Below are 20,269 nucleotides of genomic sequence, written 5' to 3' on the forward strand. Positions count from 1 at the left end.
ATGAGGCTCCTAGTAGACACCAGCACAAACCAGGTTTTGGGAGATTCTTAGAAAATAATGTAATTGTACTTCTTCAGAAGTATTACCTAACCCAAACTCTCTCCAGTCTATACGGAGCTTCCCGGAGTTAATCAAACTTCATGTAACTTCACTGTAAATCTGCTTAGCACACAAACTCCAAAATCCTTAAGGGAGCTAAAAGACCCCCACCAAACACCTCCTTATGCACAACAGAAACAGCAAAACTCGTTCTACAATAGAAAACAGCACGAAGAATGGACCAGAGTCTCCCAGAGCTCAACTCCACAGAACATACACTTCAGTCTCTCCTGGGTCCACCCTAAAGGGGTCCTACATGATATTTTAATACCAATTCTTCACAAAAAGAAAAAAAATATCATGATACTTTAACACCAGTTCTTCACAAAGAACTTCTACCCCTTAAGTCTGATTATAACTTTTTAGTGATTCTATAACAAAAATGTGAAAAGCGTGACAACGCTCCAGCTCTTCAGAGGGCTACATCGTTCCTTCACTCTGCAACACGACCAGTTACCACGTTCTCCACACATCTCAGGGTCTGGGCCTCCCACCTGCAACCACCACGGTTTTGATCACCTTGGGTGGCTCCTCTGAACAGATGCAGCCGGTCCTATGAGGCCCCACGTCTTTCCAGCAACATGATCGCCCCCAGTCTCTGCCCACTGCCTCAGCAAACAGGATGGGTTAAACATCCTTTTTTGTGCGGTATTTTTCTCAGGAAAAAAAAAAAATACCAAAACAGAATTCCCCCACCCGGAACACATCACTTTCTTGCTAACCACAAATTCTGGCAAAATCTGTTCTACATAATAGTGATTCAGTTAGTTCCTCTTTCTTCAAATTGACACATTTTACCTTGCAAATTGTGTATGTGTACGCCAGTGAGGGAGAGGGAGACCAAGAACAAAAACTATTGGGGGAGTAACTATTTGCATTGTTATCACACTAAAATGTGATACCATCTTTCAAAAAATGACAAAAATGTAATTCTATTCAAATATTTGAGACTCTTCCACGTAGGAGATATTATTCTAGACACTAGATGTAAAGAAAAGGAGGTTTCTGCCCTCAGGAGTTTACAAAGAGCATGTCACAGAGGGGAAAGGGGTGGACCAAAAGGTTATTTCCTTAATGTGAACACGTTGAGGTATAATTTAATCACCATAAAATACGTAATCTTCAGTGACAGCTCAATGGATTTTGACAAATGTATACACCAGAGAAGAGGTGGCAGGCGAGGGTCTGCAGTGAGGGGTGGGGAGAGCCCAGGGTCAGTGTAAAGTACCCAGGCCAGAGCAGCGTGGGCCCAGGTGGTCAGCAAGGCCCTGGGCCCTGACCAGACAACACCAGGCACCATCCCCAGGCTATGCACAGACAACGTGCTTGGAGCTTCCAAGTGAATGGAACGTATGGAATGCCATCATAATGAGCCACACTAGCACAAGCGAAGCGTGATTCTCCCTGGTTCTAAAAACTAATTCGGTCCATAGGATTACATAAAGCAGAGCTATGATACACAGTGGTAACTTGTATACATTTTTATCAGTGTATTATTCAATCCTGAAAATTCAGCTTAGAAGATCAAGCACATACAGCACACTCACTTTTGTCATTCTTATTGTATGTCACAATCATTGAGCTTTATAACCTCAGAACAGGCTCTGAAATAAACTCTTATCTGGCACAGTCAGGGAACAGAATGTTCTGGTCAAACAGATATTTTTAGTTATACTTTCAATATAAAATCCACAAAGGGGCCAGGCTTAGTGGCTTACATCTGTAATCACAGCACTTTGGAAGGCCAAGGGGGAGGATTGCCTGAGGCCAGGAGTTAGAGACCAACCTGGGCAACATAAGAAGACCTGATCTCTACAAAAACTTTTAAAACGTTAGCCAGGTGTGGTGGTGCGCGCCTGTAGTCCCAACTACTCAGGAGGCTGAGGCGGGAAGATTGCTTTAGCCCAGGAGTTTGAGGTTGTAATGAGCTACGATGACACCACTGCACTCCAGCCCGGGCAACAGAGGAGAAATCCTGTCTCCAAAAAAAAAAAAAAAAAAAATCCACAAAGGGTTAGTATCCAAAATACAAAAATAACTGCTACAAATCAATAAGAAAAAAGACAATCCCATAAGAAAATGAGCAAAAGACATAAACAGTCAAGTCAGAGAGACCACACGAGGAAAAATTACAAGAAACTAAACCTCACCAATAATGAATGCCAATTAAAACAAAAATGAAAATACTCTCTTAATTTTTCTAAGTTTTAAAAAATAGTATTTGGAAGAGAGAGCACCTTCAGCCCATGCCAGAGACTCTCTCTTTCCCGGAAATAAAATGAATAAATTTAATTAATTAAATTAAAAATGGTATTTAATGTTGATGAGGTTATGGAGAAAGGATCCTTTTAATACATTGCTGTTATAGGTATAAACTGGTAAGAGCCACCATAGAGGATAATCTGTTAGTATCTGTTAAAACAAAAAATGTGCAAATGCTACGACCCAGCAATTCCACTCCTAGGGTATTTATTTGTGGTAGGCAGAATAATACCCCCAAAAGATGTCCACATCCTAATCGCTGGAACCTGTGAATATGTTATGTTACGTGGCAAAGGGGAATTAAAGTTGCAGATGAAATTTAGGTTGCTAATCAGACGACCTGAAAATAGGGAGATTATTCTGGATTATCCGGGTAGGCTCAGTGTAATGACAGCGGTCCTTAAAAGTGGAAGAAGTAGAAAAGAGAGGGAGAATCAGAGAGAAAGCAGCATGAGAAAGACGTGGCCCAACACTGCTGGAGAAAGGAGACCCTGGGCAGAGGAATGCAGGAATGTCTAGAAGCAGGAAAGGACAGGAAACAGGTCTCCATTGGAGCTCAAGGCAGCACAGCCCTGTGGACACGTTGATTTTAGCCCAATAAAACTTACCTTGGACTACTGACTTCCAGAACTGTGAGACGATGAATTTTTATTGTTTAAGCCACCAAATTTGTGGTAATTTGTTACAGCAGCAACAGAAAACTAATTCACTATCCTAGGGAAACATGGGCATATACATACAATGAGATACATATTTTCTGAGTACACATGTATAAAATACAAAAACAGAACTGAAAGGATCCAACCCAAACAGAAAATAACAGTCAACCCTCTGGTTAAGGGAGGATTTTACTGCAATTTAGGTGGAACTTTAACTTGTTCTATAATGTTCTATATTTTTTTAAAAGAAAATGTGTCTGTCCACATATTGCATAATTAATTGATGGTTAAGTTTTTAAGATTTACCCTATGAATGCTTAAAAACTTAAAGCATTCACAGCTTAACCTTCAAAGAATTCGAATATAATGAGACAATGATGAAAACGATGAGTGCAACTTTTTCTGGCAATCCCAAAGGCACTGCAAAGACAGAGACACCCAAACCAGAATATTACTGGTGGGCTCTGGCTGTGTGGACAGAACCCCAGAGAAGAGGAAATTCACTATATACCCATGAGCCACAATTACTCCTTCAAGAAGTCAAAATTTTGTGAAAGTTAAGACACACACAGTCTCTGGACAAAATTCATTCTCAAAGGCTTAGTTTTTCTGACTCCAGCTCACTCAACCAGGGTCCCCAAGACACACTCCCTTAATATTGCCCACTTTGGGCAAACTACCTACCTCTGGGTTTTAGTTTTCCCAGTATAAAAATGTGCGCTGTACCACTTCATCTCCCTGCCAGAATGGTCACTACGTTTCAAGTGGAATGAAATGACAGGCTATACCCCGAGTTTGTGAACTCCACTTTTAGATTCACCTGGCTACAGGAAAGGAAAGTGCTCTGTAAATTGTTAAGTGCTACACAGTATGAGTACTAGAGTCTGTGGATATCATTAGCATTCCTGATAAAAATCACCTCTGCCCCCTAGGAAGGCCAACTACCTAAGGGATGTCAAAGGGAGGGCAGTCTCCCAGAAAGGCAGCCATAAATCACACCATAATGACAACCATTAGGTAAGTCCTCTATGAAACATTCATGGCAGTCCCTCTACCTGCAAAGAAGACATCCCTGAACCACCTCCCGAGACTCTGAATTGCTTTACAACCTGAGGTACAAGCATTCTGATCCAATCACAACTTCCCATTCCAAGTGACCCCATGCAAGGGGTCCCGCCAAGGGCCCACACACTGGGCTCCAACAGGTGACCTTATGAACATACTGCTCTAACCAGCAAGAGCCATCACATGCTTCCCCCTACACAGACACAAGTGAAAGGAAAAAATAAGTAAAGACCAATTCTGGAGGGACATCCTGCCTACACACGGGGCTTTCACGTCAATTAAGCCCAATGCAATGCCTTCCCTACCCTACAGTTTCACTGTCACTCCCTCTGCCTTTTCCCCCCAATTAAGAACCTGTCTACCAACCCTCTGGAAAGCAGTTCAATCAATGGCCTCTTCGGGGACACCTTGCCAGGCTTCCCCCAGGACGAGTCCCGCAAGCTTGTGCCCCTCCACCAAGAACAAACCACAACTCACACCAACATCCACCTACATGTATTCTCCTACGGTTAGGAGGTCCATATGAAGGAACACTGAGAATAAGGGCCATCCTCGTGCATCGCTTTTCATGTTTATCCCTACGCATTAGCCTAAAATCCCTTAAAGAGAACACAAGCTATGCACAGACGAGAAAACAGGTCTTGAGAGGTAAAATTACCGGCCCGAGACCACACAGCTGAAAAGGAGCCAAACGCTGGAACGGGGGAGGTAGCTGGGAAAGTCGCCCTAAGTCCGGGGGAAATGGTCCCCCAGGGCTCAGCGTGGCCCGGCGGGGACCACAGGGCCGCCTCTGAAGCGCGGGGCGCCGGGGGATTTGGGGGCGGCGAGCGAGGAACCGTCCCGGGGAAGTCCCCGAAAGTCCCGGGAAGACGCGGCCGGCCGTCAGCCCGGACAGGTGGCTCCGGCCCGGCCCCGCACGGCCCGGGCTTCCCGGCGCGGGAAGGGGCAAAGGGACCCGGTGCAGGCGCACGCGGGCCCGGCCGGTGCGGGGCAGAAGGCGAGCCGAGGGGCCCGGGCTGCGGCCGAGGGGCGCCGGGCCGCGCCGAGGGCAGTGGGGGCCCGCAGCCTTCCCGCGCCCTACCTGCCGCCGCGGGATCCGCCTCCTCGTCAGCCTCCGCCTCAGCTGCCGCCGCGACTGCAGCCTCCTGCTGCTGGTCCATCGTGCGGCCAGTCATGTGAGCCCGCACGCCCACGTGACTTCCTCCCGCGCCCGCCCGCCCGCGCCCCGCCTCGCCACGCCCACGCTCGGCCTCGCCACGCCCCTGTCCGGACGCGCCCCTCCCACAGGCCGCCCCTGCCGGGCTCGCCGCTCTGCTCGGCCGGCCGAGCCACGCCCACAGCCGGCCGAGCCACGCCCTCTTCCCGCCCCACCGGGCTCGCCACGCCCCTCGCCAGGCCGAGCCACACCCACACCAGGCAGGGCCCCGCCCCGAGAACCGCCCCGGCCACGTGGACAAGGTGCGGGCCGGCTGCGCGCGCTCCCTGTATCCTAGCCCCGGGGCGCTTTGCCTTGGCGGCACCCGCTGCCCCCTCGGTCACTACCGCCTCCACTCGCTCGGCCTCTCCCCGGGATTCATTCACCCTCACCCCGGGGCTCGCTTACTCAGCACACTTCCCCATTCATCTGCCCGCCCACCCACTCGCTTGCTGCGTCTGCGTTCATTCACCCGCCACCCACTAGCTTACTGACGCACTTGGTCTGCTGGCTGCCGCCTGGAGGTCAGGCAGGCCCGGTGCTGGCTACAGAGGGTACAAGGATGCTTTGGGTACCTTCCCGACCTGGAGGAGGGGCAGTTGCCCAGAGCGTAGCAGATGCCCTGCCTGACTGAATGGGAGCAGGGTGGTGGGGACACGGGCGTGAAGGGATCCCTGGATGGGGCAGTGTCTGAGCGGGTGCTGGGGGAAGGAGGGGTGCCAGCAGGCGCTAAGGCTCTGAGACATCAAACAGCTGCAAACGCTATGTCCTCCCAGGGCTAAAACTGTGGGGGTAGAAATAAATGGCCAGAGAGACAGGCAGGGCTCCGTCAGGGAGGGCCTCGTTTCCAAAGTAAGGATCTGGGATCTCCTAACACTGATGCCCAGCCATGTCCAGGGAGTTGGTTACAGTAACCGAGAGCCCAGAACCCCTGGACAGGGTCCCAGGAAGGCTCAGTCTCACCCAGTAGTTAGTTCCTCTGGCTGTGGCTGCTGGACCCTGCCTCAGTGACAGGTGACTGCACTTGGGACATGCACGCAAGTAGGCACAGTGATGATCTCCCCACCTTGACCTGGGAACTACTGTCCCCCTTCTGCAGGTGGACATATACAGCTTTCCCAAGTCACAGTGTCCGGCTGCAGGATCCTGACACCCCACCCCCATCTGACGGCTGTTTCCTTCCCATACCCTGGGCTTCCTTTCAGCTGTTGTTGCCATCAAATTATGTACTCAGCACTTTCCCTGACACTGACACACACACACACACACACACACACACACTCTGCCAACTTCCTGGTATTATCTGTTTTTTTTTTTGTTTTTTTTTTTCAAGAGACAGGGTCTCCCCATGTTGCCCAGGCTGGAGTCCAGTGGCTATTCACAGGTGCAATCATAGCATACTACTGCCTCAAACTCCTGGCGCAAGCAGTCCTCATGGCTCCCTATATACACACCATGGCGCCCAGCTATTAGGTAGGTATTTTTTGTCTCCCACTAAATTATATGATATTCATTAAATTTTTAAAAGTTCATTACACTCAAAAACTGTAAAGCATTATACAAGTATAAAATTATACATTATTCCATTATTCAAGAATAGTAGGACATTAAATTTATTATTTCATTTTAACATCCCTGACATATGATCACAAAACCTCCAGTTAAGTAGTTCTGGATCTTGGCTGCACTTTCTAATCACCTGGGTAACATTCAAATATACTCACCTGGAGCCCATCCCTAGAGGTTCTGATTTAATTGGTCTGGGGTATGGCCAGGATTTGGGATTTTTTTAAAAAAAAGCTCTTCAGATGATTCCAATGTGCAGCCCAGCTGGAAGCCTGCTGCTGTAAGTTGAAAAGTTTGTCTTATTCCTTGGAACGTTTCCTGAGCATTTACTAGGTATCAAATTTTGTGTGGCTGGTGGGAGTGGAAGGTAAGGGAGGCAGTACAGTGATAACCAGACAAGATCTCTGCCCTGCAGAAGCTCCTGATAGAAGTTAAGGGAGAAGAACACAGAATTCTCACACCACACAGTGACACACACAAGTGTTACAGGTAGAAACGTGGGGGCTCTGGAAGGAAAAGGGAAGGAGCAATTGGTCCTATTAATATTTGTTATTATCATTATTTTTTTAGAGATGGGATCTCACTGTGTTGCCCAGGCTGGTCTCGAACTCTTGGCCTCAAAGAATCCTCCTGCCTTGGCCTCCCAAAGTGCTGGGATTACAAGTGTAAGCCACCACGCCTGGTCTTTGGTTCTAATTCTGAGTGCCTCCAGAAGAGGAATTGAGTCCTTACCAGTTGTGGTCTCCATTGCCAGATATCTAATGGTTAGAAAGTTCTTGGAAAATGTGCACTGAAATATATCTGCCTTCTGTAGAGCCTCACCAAAGAGCACTATTCCTGTTTCATTCTGGGAACAGTAAAAATGAAATGGAATTTCTAATTTCTAAAACATTTTGCTTAGTAGCAAGAACTCAATTATATGATAACTGTTCATCTGTTTTTTGAGTCACATTTATTGTTTTTAATTTAGGAAAATGAGAACTAGCTCAGCAAACAAACGGAACTTGGAATGCAGAGCACGGAAGTCAGGACTTAACCACACATGTGGATGTGCAGAGAAGGGCTATTACCAGTTATCCTCCTAAAATGCAAGGATTTCCAAGCCCTGCTAAAGAGTTACTCAGAAAGAGTTACTAAAATGCATCAAGGAACATATCATAGAAATATTAATAATAGCTAATGTATCGGTTACGAAAGGCTGTTTCACGCTGCAGAGACAATCTCACATCTCAGAGGCCTGAAATAACAAGGGTGTTCATGCTCATCACAGCCACGCAGAGACCCAGGATAACAGAGCAGCCACTGGCTTGAGTTTCTGTCATGTTGACCAAAGGGATAGTCCTCCGGGGGGGTGGGGGGGGTCTTGCTTGAGACCTGAATGCTCTGGACCAGAAGTGACACACAACACTTCTACTCACAACTCGTTGGTCATAACAAGTGATGTGGCCCCATCCAACCTTAAGAGGACCAGAATTGCAATACTGCCACGTGCCTGGAAGACAGAAAGGCAGAAATGTTTGGGAAAGCACTAAATACTAACCACACGAACCGAACTAGCATGTATCAAATGCCCACCATATACTGAGCACTATTCTAAGTGCTTTTCATTTAGAACTCATCTAATCCTTACAACAAATCTATAAAGTAGGAGTACAATCATCTCCATTTTGCAGGCAGCTAAGGTCAGAAAATTCAACACTCTTAGATCACGCAGCTGGGATTCAAACCCAGTCTGGCTAGTGCCAGAGACCGTCCTCATCCTGTGGCCTCACCCTATTCTATAAAGCTAGCAATTTCTCCTCCACATTCTTAATCAGGAAATTCTGAGTCTTAGTATGAAAGCTGTCTATTGCTCTGTAAATCATTTGCAGGGGGAGGCTCTAAGAGTGGAAAATAGTATGATAATTTCATGAATAATATTAATAGTGTCAAAGACGTATTAAACACTTACTATGTGACTATTCCACATGCTACACCAGTATTATTTAATGCTGTGAAGGTAATGGAGTCAAATCTCTCGTGACATTGACATTGTGAGATACCTTCGCAGGCAAGTGCTTCTCAAGTATCCACTCTAAAATTCCTGCCTGGAGTAGACATTTACTCACCTCCTCCATGAGCCCCAGGAAGCCCCAAAAATGTTGACTGTTAGAATTAGACTTTGGACCATTTACTTAACTTCCTTCAGTTGGTTTGCTCATATGTAAAATGGATATGTAAGTATATCAGTAATACTTATGTCCAAGGATTGTTTCTCAAAGGTTAAAGTTGAAATAGGAGATTTCTTATGATGGTCTGAGCTAGTGCAGAAGTATATTCACCCTCCTCCAAAAACATCAAAATGCTAGCTAAAATGTCCCATTACTCCCCCAAAATGTTTGTAATACGTAGCTGGAGTAGAAAACAAGAAAAGGTGCCAGATACGGGGAAACATCAAGCTACAAGAATGAATAAAAGCTGGTGCCCAACAAATCACAGAGCTTTCAGAAATAATAAAGGTCCTAGGAACGTGGGTTACGGCAGTAGGAAAGGAGGCCTCAGGTTCCAGCATGAGCAGGAAATGGACGTGGACTTCCTCAATAAAGTCGGGATTAATAAAGGATGACCTGCCAGCCTTCAGAAACATCACAAAAGCTGAGTGTCCACACTGGACCAAGAGGCAATCCCACCTCTAGAAATTTACGCACACACTGGCCGGGCGTGGTGGCTCACACCTGTAATCCCAGCACTCTGGGAGGCCGAGGCAGGAGGATCACTTGAGCTCAGGAGTTTGAGACCAGCCCAAGCAAGAGTGAGACCCCGTCTCTACTAAAAAGAAAGGAAAGAAAAAAAAACACAGCCGGGCATTGTGGTGCCCCTGTAGTCTCAGCTACCCAGGAGGCTGAGGCAGAAGGATTGCTTATGCCCAGGAGTTGGCAGTTGCTGTGAGCTATGATGACGCCACTGCACGCTACCCAGGGTGACAGAGTGAGACTCTGTCTCAACAAAAAAAAAAACAAGGCAACTGAGCACCCTTCTTCATAACCCCTCACCCCTTCATTAAAAATAATAATAAATAAATAATAATCAATATTTACATACACCCCAAAATAAAAACATATGTCCATAAAAAAGCTTACTCCGAGAAGCCTTCGTTCAAATAGCCAAACACCAGACACGACCCAAATGTCCGCTCACAACAGACTGGAACTGTAAGTGTGAAGTATTGCTGTAACAAACGCCTAAAAATGTGGAATTGGCTTTGAAATTAGGTAACGAGTAGAGAATGCAAAGGTTTTGAGGCACATAATAGAAAAAGCCTCAGTTGCCTTGAGTTTATTGTTAGTAGAAACATAGATGTTAACAACCTGCTCGTGAAGACTCAGAAGGAAATAAGGAACGTGGTATAGGAAACCTGCATCACGTTAGAGAATCCCTGAACGGTCCTAAACAGAATGTTGGTAGAAATATAGACATTGAAGGTGCCTGCGGTGACAGTGGCTCAGAAGGAAATGAAGAACATGTTATTGGAAACTGGGGGAATGGGGACCCTGTTAGATAGCTTCAGAAAGCTTCGCCAAATGACATCTTACAGTGACCTGGAAAGCAAAAGTTATAAATGATAAATCTGGATGTTTAGCTGAGGAGATTCCCAAGCGAAGTGTTGAAGGTGAAGCCTGGTTTCTTCTTGCTGCTTATAGTAAAATGCAAGAGGAAATAGGTAAATTGGGGGAGGAACTGTGTTGCCTAAAAGAAGCAGAACTTGATGATCTAGGAAATTCTCTGCCTCTCCAGATTGTAAAAGGTAATAAAGTTAAGAATCTTGTCATCATGAAAGTGTGCTTTGGAGAGAGCACCAAGGGTGTGGCTAGAAAATCTTTTTCTAGTTCCTGGAAAGGAGCAAAATGTGGCAGTGTTTCGTCATACAAACGGTTCTTTGAAGAGATTAGGTGTTTCCCACTCCCTAGCGGAAAAACAAAGATAAGATTATTCAGGAAAGACCTGTGGATGAGCCTCTTTTCTAATGGAGTGAATCCCTGTGACATACACAGGAGACCCACAGATGTTTTGAACATGTTACAGCAACAGAAACACTGCAGCTTGGACTGAAATGGACAGATAAAGATGAAATGAAGGCTGTCTCACTCTCAACATTCCCTGGGCAGGAAAGAGGCTGATAATACTATTCAGCTACAAATGTGCATCCTTTATGGAAAAGGAAGGATAGCTCTTAGGGTGGAGCTATGGGCTCAGAAAGCAGAACCTTGAACCACAGAGGATAATCCCTAGGGCTTTAAAACCTAATTGCATTTTCCCAGTTGGATTTATTTTTTTTCTTCTTTTCTTTTTTGTTATTTTTTGGTTTTTTACTTTTGATTTTTTTAAAGGCTGGTCAAGTGAAGCAGTAGGAGTGGAGAATGAACAAACGAATCTGTAACTGGTTGTGATCAATTAGTTGTAAACACCACTGCACTTGGACCAACCTTCTTCCCAGGTGGATTTCAGAATTACTTGGGACATGATTCCTTGTTTCTTTGTTTTTCTCCCTCTTTTTTTCTTTTTTTTTAAGAGACAGGGTCTCACTCTGTCACCCAGGCTGGAGTGCATTGGCACGATCATAACTCACTGCAGCCTTGAACTTCTAGGCTCAAGCGATCCTCCTGCCTCAGCCTCCTGAGTAGCTAGGATTACAGGCGTGCATCACCATCCCTGGTTAATTTTTTAAAATTTTTTCGTAGAGATGAGGTTTTGCTATGTTGCCCAGCTGGTCTCAAATTCCTGGCCTTCAGCAATCCTCCCACATCAGCTTCCCATTTAGATGAATTCTAAATGAAAAGCACTTAGAATAGTGCTGGGATTACAGGCATGAGCCACTGCACCCAGCCCCCGTTTTCTTCCTTTTGAAATGGGAATGTCTTAACTGTTCTCCAATGCTTGTCACATCAATGTCAATGTATTTTGGGGGCAGATAATTTGTTTTCTAGGTTCACAGGTCCACAGATGGGGGGGAATTTTGCCTCAAGATGAATGGTACTCAGAATGTTAGCTTTACCTGACTTGGATTATTTAGACGATGAGATTTGGGACTTTGAGTTGATGCTGGAACGTTAGGGGATGTTGGGATGAAGAGTGAATGGATTTTGCATATTGGATGGATTTAAATCTTTGGGGGCTGGAAGGTGAACTGTGGCAGACAGAATAATGCCTCCCCTCAAAAGATGTCCATGACATTATCCCTGGAAACTGTGAAATGTTACCTTACCTGGAAAAAGGGACTTTGCAAATGTATAAAGGTAAGGATCTTGAGATGAGAAGAAGATCCTGAATTATCCGAGCAGCCAGAGAGCACAAGAGAATGTGTAAGAGGGAGGCAATAACGTCAGCATAGGGGCAAGGCCCTAGGGTAACAGAGGCAGAGATTAGAGTAACACTGTCATGAGATGGGAATGCCAGAAATCTCTAGAAGCTGGAAGAGGCAAGGATTCTCCATTGGAGCCTCCAAAAGGAGCCAGTCCTACCAAGAACTAAATGTTAACCCTGTAAGACTCACTTCAGACTTCTAGCCTCCCAAGCTTTAAAACAATACATTTGTGTTGTTTTAAGTCACTAAATTTGTGGTTCTTAATGGCATTGAACTGTACACTTAAAAAATGGTTAAGGTGGTACATTTTATGTTATGTGTATTTGATCACAACTATAAAACAAAAACAGAAACAGAAAAACTTCCTCACAAAGAAAACGCCTGCTCCAGATGGCTTTACTAGTGAGTTCTGTTAAACTTAAAAAAAAAAAAATAGATAGCAATCTTATGCAAGTGGGGCTTATGCCAGCAATGTAAGGTTGATTTAATTATTTGAAAAATGAGTGTGACTCATTGTATCAACAGAAGAGCCATATGATCATCTCATATGCAGAAAATGCAAAATGCAGGAAAAAATAATAATGCAAAAAAGATGCAGAAAAAATTTGACAAACTTCAACACTCATGATTACAATTCTCAACAAACTTGGACTATAAACAAATTTCTTCAACCTGATAAAAAGCATCTATGAAAATCTAAAGTTAACTTCATACATAAAGGGAAAAGACTGAACATTTTCCCCAATGATTAGCAATAAGTCACGATGTTAACTCTCAGTTCTACTCAACATTGACTGAGGTCCCAGACTGTGGAATAAGCAAGAAAAAAAAAGACATAAAGATTGGAAAGGAAGGCATATATGGAAGTATATGAAAAATTCTAAGGAATCTGCAAAAAAAAAAAAAAAAAAACAACTAGAACTGGACTTACTAAGTGAATTTACCAAGGTCACAGAATACAAGGTCAATATACTAAAATCTATTGTATTAATACTTCTATATAGTAGCAACAAACAAATGGAAAGTAAAATGAAAAAAAGAAACCATTTCTCCAAACTCTGTAAGAGTCTGATACCAAAATAAAACAAAGATATTACAAGAAAAGATAACTACAGATAATATTCCTCATGAACATACACACAAACATCCTTAACAAAATGTAAGCAAATCCAATCCAACAGTGTATATGAAATGGTTAAAAATTGTGACAAGGTGAAATGCAAGTTTGGCTTAAGATTTCAAAATCAATCAAGGTAATACACAATGTGAATTAGTATCCTAAGGGGTGTCACCCCAATGTCCCACAAACTGGGTGGCTTGAAACAACAGAAATGTATTGTCTTACAGATCTGGAGGCCAGAAGTCTGAAGCCAAGGTGTCGGCAGGGCTGTGCTCCCTCTGAAACTTGAAAGGAAGAGATTTTCCTTATCTCTTCTAATTTCTGATGTTTGCCAGAAATCCTCAGGTTTCCTTGGTTTGTAAACACATCACTCCAGTCTCTGCCTCTGTCATTACACTGCTCTCTTTTCCTTGAGTGTCTGTCTTCACAAGGCACTTTCCTTTTCTTATAGAGCCAAGAGAGTCACATGGGGCAGGGGCCACCCTAATGACCTCTTCTTAATCACCATCTGCAAAGACCCTACTTCCACATAAAGTCGCACTGCTAGGCATTGGGCGTTAGGGCTTCAACTCCTCTTTTGGAGGGGCCACAGTTCCACCCATAACACCCTACTAATGGAATAAAAGAGGAAATCCACGTGATCATTTAAATACACACATCAAAAGCACTTAAAAACCTCTCAGAAAACTAGCAATAGAAGAGAACATCCCCAACCTTGTAAAGGTGTCTTCAAAAAACCAAGAGTCAGCCATGTGGGCCAGGATGATAAAATATTGAATGTTTTCAACATTTAGATCAAAACACCGAATGCTTGGAAACAAGGCAAGTATGCACACCCCAGTCACTCACGTTCAGCATCATACTGGAGGCTAGTCAGTGCACAATGGAGCAAGAAAAAGAAAAAAAATGTGTACAGATAGAAAAAAAAACCTAGTCACAAACAATATGATAATGTACAAAATTTCTATAAAAACCAGAAAGGCTACTAGACTAATAATTAAATTTAGCAAGCTTGCAAGATCCAACATCAAATATAAAATTCTATTATATTTATATATACTAGCAATATACAGATGGAAAATAAACTTAAAAAAAAAAGTAGCATTAAAAACCAGGAAATATTTGGGAGGCTGAGGCAGGAGGATCCTTTGAGCCCAGGAGTTCAAGGCTACAATGAGCTGTGACGGCGCCACTGTATTCCAGCCTGGGCGACAGAATGAGATCCTGTCTCGAAAAAAAAAAAAAAAAACAGAAAATATTTTTGAAAAAACTTTTTAAAATATGGATGCATTTTCTACAATGAAAATTACTGAGAGAAATTAAAGACCTAAATATTCATATTAACGTATTGTTAGGATGTCAGTTCTTCCCAAGTGGATCTATCGCCTCCACGGAGTTGCATTCCTAATCCTACCATGCTTTCTTCATAGAAATTTATATGTCGTGTATTTTATAAAATTGATATGAAAAAGCAAAGCACCAAGGATAACCAACAACACAATCTTTTCTTTTTTTTAGATAGGGTCTCACTGTCGCCTGGACTAGAGTGCTGTGGTGTCGTCATAGCTCACTGCAGCCTCAAACTCCTGGGCTCAAGTGATCCTCCTGCCTCAGCTTCCCGGGTAGCTGGGACTACAGGCACGTGCCAAGATGCCCAGCTAATTTTTTTCTGTTTTTAGTAGAGACAGGGTCTCGCTCTTGCTCAGGCTGGTCTCCAACTCCTGACCTCTAGCGATCCTCCTGCACAGGCCTCCCAGAAGTGCTAGGATTACAGGTATGAGTCACCACGCCAGGCCTCAATAACACAATCTTGAGAAAGAACAAAGACAGAGGACTGTCACTACCTTATGTCGAGACTTCTATTACATAAAGCTACAGTAATCAAGATAATGTGGTGTTGTCATCAGAAAACACAGACAGATCAATAAACCAGAACAGAGAGCCCAGAAATTAACCCGCTCATATACAGTCAATTGATTTTCAATAAAGGTGACAAGGTAATTCAATGGTATAAAGAATAGGTTTTATACCATTGAATAACTAAATGTTCATCTGAAAAAAACATAAACCTCAATGCTTACCTCATACCACAGACAGAAATGAACTCAAAATGGGTCAAACATAGGTCAAACATAAACATTGAAATCAGTTTCAAGTTTACAATGTAGGAGAAGATCTTTGCAAACTTGAGATAGGCTAGGATTTGTTAGAGTCACAAAATGTAGGAGCCACAGGGGCACAGGGGATGGGGAGAAGTTGGTGAAAAGGTACAAAGTTTCCGTTAAGACAGGAGAAATAAGTTTTTGAGATCTGCACAGCATGGTGACTGTAGTTAATAATAGTAGAATATATGTTTCAAAATTGTTGAGACAGTAGATTTTTTTTTTCTTTTTTTGAGACAGAGTCTCACTCTGTTGCCCAGGCTAGAGTGAGTGCCGTGGCATCAGCCTAGCTCACAGCAACCTCGAACTCCTGGGCTCAAGCGATCCTCCTGCCTCAGCCTCCCGAGTAGCTGGGACTACAGGCATGTGCCACCATGCCTGGCTAATTTTTTCTATATATTTTTAGTTGTCCAGCTAATTTCTTTTTATTTTTAGTAGAAATGGGGTCTCACTCTTGCTCAGGCTGCTCTCGAGCTCCTGAGCTCAAATGATCCACCCACCTAGGCCTCCAAGAATGGTGGGATTATAGGCATGAGCACTGTGCCCGGCCCCTAGAAATTTTTAAACTTCTGTATCACCAAAGACTTCGATGAGGTCAATGCAAGCTGAGACTATGAGAAAGTATGTGCCATACATACACCTAACAAAAGACTCATATCCAGAATCTACAAAGAATTTGTAAGTTCAATATTAAGAAGACAAGCAAACCAATCAAAAATGGTCAAAAGACTTAAACAAAAACTTCACACATCACCAGTAAGCACATGAAAAATGTGTTTAACACCACTACCAGGGAAACGTCAATTGAAACCTCAGTGAGCTACCACGACATACCAACCAGAGTTGTTAAAGACTGACCAAACCAAATGTTGACAAGGGTGTGGAGCAACCACAAATCTCACACGTTTTTGATGGGAATGTAAAATGGTATGATCCACTTAGGGACGTGTGGCAGTGCTGCATGAAGGTAAACTTACCCTGTGAACCAGCAATTCTACTCGTACATATTTGATACCCAAGATGCATGAAAACATTTTTGCACAGGAAGACTTGTCCGAATATGTACATGGCAACTTCATTTTCAATAAATAGCCAGAGGTCGGAAACAGCCCAGATGCTCACGAAGAGCAAAATGGATAAACAAATTGTTGAATGCTCATACAGTGGAGACTACTCAGCGGAAAAAAGGAACAAACTACTGCTACAGGCAGCAAAAGGGACAAATCTCAGAAACAGTGTGCTGCGTGAAAGAAGCCCAACATAAAATAAATACATGCTTCCATTGATACGCAATTCTACAATAGGCAGAGCTAGAAAAATGAAAGCTAGCTTGGGGTGAAAGAAATCATCACGGTAGTTGCCTATTGTAGAAGAGGGCATGGGGAAATTTTGTGGATGATGGAAATGTTCTGTCTCTTGGAAAGGGGAACAGTTACTCTGGTGTATTCTTTGATCTGTAGCACATAAGATGTGTGCATTTTGCTTAAGTTAATTATGCCTCAATAAAAATCAGTAATAAACTGCTAGCTAAAAATCCCCTATGTACGTGGAAATGTGAAATAATCCATAATAAAATTACAGACTATTTGGAATTGGCAATAAAAGTAATATTTATCAGAACTCAAGGGAAGCAGCCAAAGCAATGCCTAAAAGGAAATGTATAATCTTAAGTGCACACATGAGAAAACATGAAAGATTGAAAATTAATTAGCTCAGGGGTCACTTCTAGATATTAGATATAGAACAACAGAGTAAGCCCTTTATTGCATTTTTAAAAAGTATGCAAAAATCTCTCTTAGCTAATTAGAAATATAAGGAAACTTCCTTAACCAAATAAAAGATATCTTGTTGAAAAAGATAAGACAAGGAAAAAACTGTAGGGCAAACATTATATTGAATGCTTAAACTTCAAATTATTCTCTTTAAAATAGGGAAGAAGAAAAGGATGCCTATTATGAGGAATATTATTAAACTCTGTATTTAAGGATCTAGCTAATGTAAGAAGACAAGTACAAATAGTGGTATTAAGACTGGGAAGGGCTGTGTGCAGTGGCTCACACCTGTAATCCAGCACTCTGGGAGGCCAAAGCGGGAAGATCGCTTGAGGTCAGGAGTTTGAGACCAGCCTGAGCAAGAGTGAGACCCCATCTCTACTAAAAAAATAAAAAAAAATTAGCCAGGCAACTAAAAATAGAAAAAATTAGGTGGGCGTGGTGGCATGCACTGTAGTCCCAGAGCTACTTGGGAGGCTGAAGCAGGAGGATCACTTGAGCCCAGGAGTTTGAGGTTGCTGTGAGCTAAGCTGACGCCACGGCACTCACTCTAGCCCAGGCAACAAAGCGAGACTCTGTCTCAAAAAAAAAAAAGAAAAAGAAAAGAGCAACATACAAAAATCAATACTATTCATCTACACCAGCACTTAGTAAAAAAATCTCACAATAACAACAAGCTATGAAATATCTAGGAATAAATCCAAAATAAAGTATATCTTATGGAGAAAATTATAAACTTTATTGAAAGATACAAAAGAAGATCTAAAGAAATGAAGACCTAGAACTTGCTCACAGATAGCAAAATTCAATATATTAAAAATGTCAATCGTCCCCAAACTGATGTATAAAATTAATGTAATTTCAGTTAAAAAAAATCTCATCAGGAAATTACCAAGCTAATTCTAAATTCATATGGAAGAGTAAAGAATCAAGATTAGGCAAAGCAATTTTGAAGAAGAAAGATAAGAGGAATTTTCTGTACCAGATGTCAGAAACTATTAAGTTATAGTATTTTTTATTTCTTTCTTTAAATTTTATTTCAACTTATTTAATTTTATTTTGAGCATCTGGGTACAGATAAGTGGAGGCCGAAAAGGCATCCACCCTGTTAAGCTATAGTATTTAAAACAGGCAAAATTAGGCTGGGTTTCATGGCTCATGCCTGTAATCCTAGCATTTTGGGAGGCCGAGTCAAGAGGATTGCTTGAGTCCAGGAGTTTGAGGTTGCAGTGAGCTATGATGACACCACTGCACTCTAGCTGGGGCAACAGAGCGAGATCTTATCTCAAAATACACACACACACACACACACACACACACACACAGGCAAAAATAGATACATAAGAACATATAGGTTTATTTTTTAAAAGAACAGAGAGCCCAGAAACAGATCCATATATTAATATATTCTGTACTTGATATATAACAGAGGTGGCATTTCAATATCATTGGGAAACGCCATTTATTGAACAAATGGCACTCTATAATTGGCTATCCTAATGAAAAATAAAAATTAGACTCACACTGCACATCAAACACAAACAAAAAAATCCCAGTTGGATTATATATCTAATACAAAAAGCTAAACTACAAAACTTTTAGAGGAAAAATAGCCTCATTGCAACAAAGTAAGAAAGGATTTTTTCCCTCCTTTCTTGCCTTTTATTAGATTATTTTTATTATATTTTTCCCTCTGTTTCTGTTTTTTTAGCGGTTACTCTAGAATACTTTCTATTCTTTTGCAGGTTATGCTAGGAACTACCATATGCATCCTTTATTTGTCAACATCAAAAATTAATCAATACTCTTGTGCTTCTTCTAAATCAGAGTTTGGCAAACTTTTTCTGTAAAGGGCCAAATAGTAAATATTTTTGGCTTAGGAGCAATAAGGTCTCTGTCACTACTCAGCTCTGCCCTTGTGCTGGGAAAGCAGTCGTAAACAATATGTAACTGAATGCATGTGCCTGCGTTCTAATAAAATTTTGTTTCCCAAAACAAGGATTGAGCCATATTTGGTCCATGGGCTGTAGTTTATCAACCTTTGTCCTGGACCATAAAAAATACTCTATCTTCTCTCATCTCTACTTATGTGAATGATACTTTTGTCACGTATTTTAATTCTATGTTTAATAAAACCCAAAATAGATTATTATTGTCAATTTTTACAGTCAGTAGTTTTCAGATTTATCCACATATTTACTACTTTCTGTGTTTTTACATTTCAGACCTTCTACCTGGGATTGCTGTCTTTCTACCTGAAATACATTCATCCTTTAGAATTTCCATTAGTTAGGTTTTGCTGATGGTTAACACTCTCTTACTTTCGTTTTTGATTAATCTGAAAATATTTTTCATTCACCCTTATCCTGGAAAGATTCTTTTGTTGGGTATAGAGTTCTAAGTTGGCAGTTTTCCCTTTCACATTATTAAACATCTCATTCCTCTGTCTTTAGGCTTCCACTGTTGCTATGGAGAAGTTAATGCCAGCTGTTAGTCTAACTTGTTGCTTCTTTGAAATAATTGCCTTTGTTCCTCTTTGTTAAGATATTCTCTTTGACTTTGGTGTTCTTCATTTCACTATGTTGTGTCTAAGTATGAATTTATGTTTATTTATCCTGCTTGGGATTTACTAATTTTATTGAATTTTTGGGTTGTTGTCTTTCAACGGTTCTGCAAAATTCTCAGCCAGCATTTCTTCAAATATTGCCTCTGTTATATTCTTTCTGTCCTCTTTTCCCAGAACTATTAATATGTTAGATGTTCTTACTTTATCATTCATATCAACTTTTTTACCTTTCGTCAATATACCACAGCTTAATTTACCCAATCTCCTGTCACTGGACATTTCGGTATCTTCTAGTTTTCTACTATTACAAATAATACTGCTGTGAACATTACTGATCTCATCTCCTGGTGCAAATATGCAAGCTGTGATAGCAATCTTCTATTCAGTGGGAGGTTAATAGGCGAACATTTTTCTAAAAGTAATCTTTCTGAGAAAGCACTTGTGATGGAAAAGCATAGTCTC

General features: G+C 42.3%; 1 protein-coding gene across 2 annotated transcripts in view; it reads right to left on the reverse strand.

Moving 5' to 3' along the window:
• The window catches only part of SNX8 (sorting nexin 8), a 36,459-nt gene extending 31,156 nt beyond the window's left edge, over positions 1–5,303 (reverse strand). The window contains exon 1 of one of the 2 annotated variants that reach the window (XM_045543002.1): positions 5,167–5,303. In XM_045543002.1, the coding sequence (XP_045398958.1) occupies positions 5,167–5,260 (94 nt within the window). In that variant the 5' untranslated portion in view covers positions 5,261–5,303. The remainder of the gene's footprint in view (positions 1–5,166) is intronic. The other variant, XM_045543003.1, reaches the window with a different exon arrangement.
• Between the last annotated feature and the right edge of the window lie 14,966 nt (positions 5,304–20,269).

Source organism: Lemur catta, chromosome 2 (assembly GCF_020740605.2).
Source record: "Lemur catta isolate mLemCat1 chromosome 2, mLemCat1.pri, whole genome shotgun sequence".
Taxonomy (NCBI): domain Eukaryota; kingdom Metazoa; phylum Chordata; class Mammalia; order Primates; family Lemuridae; genus Lemur; species Lemur catta.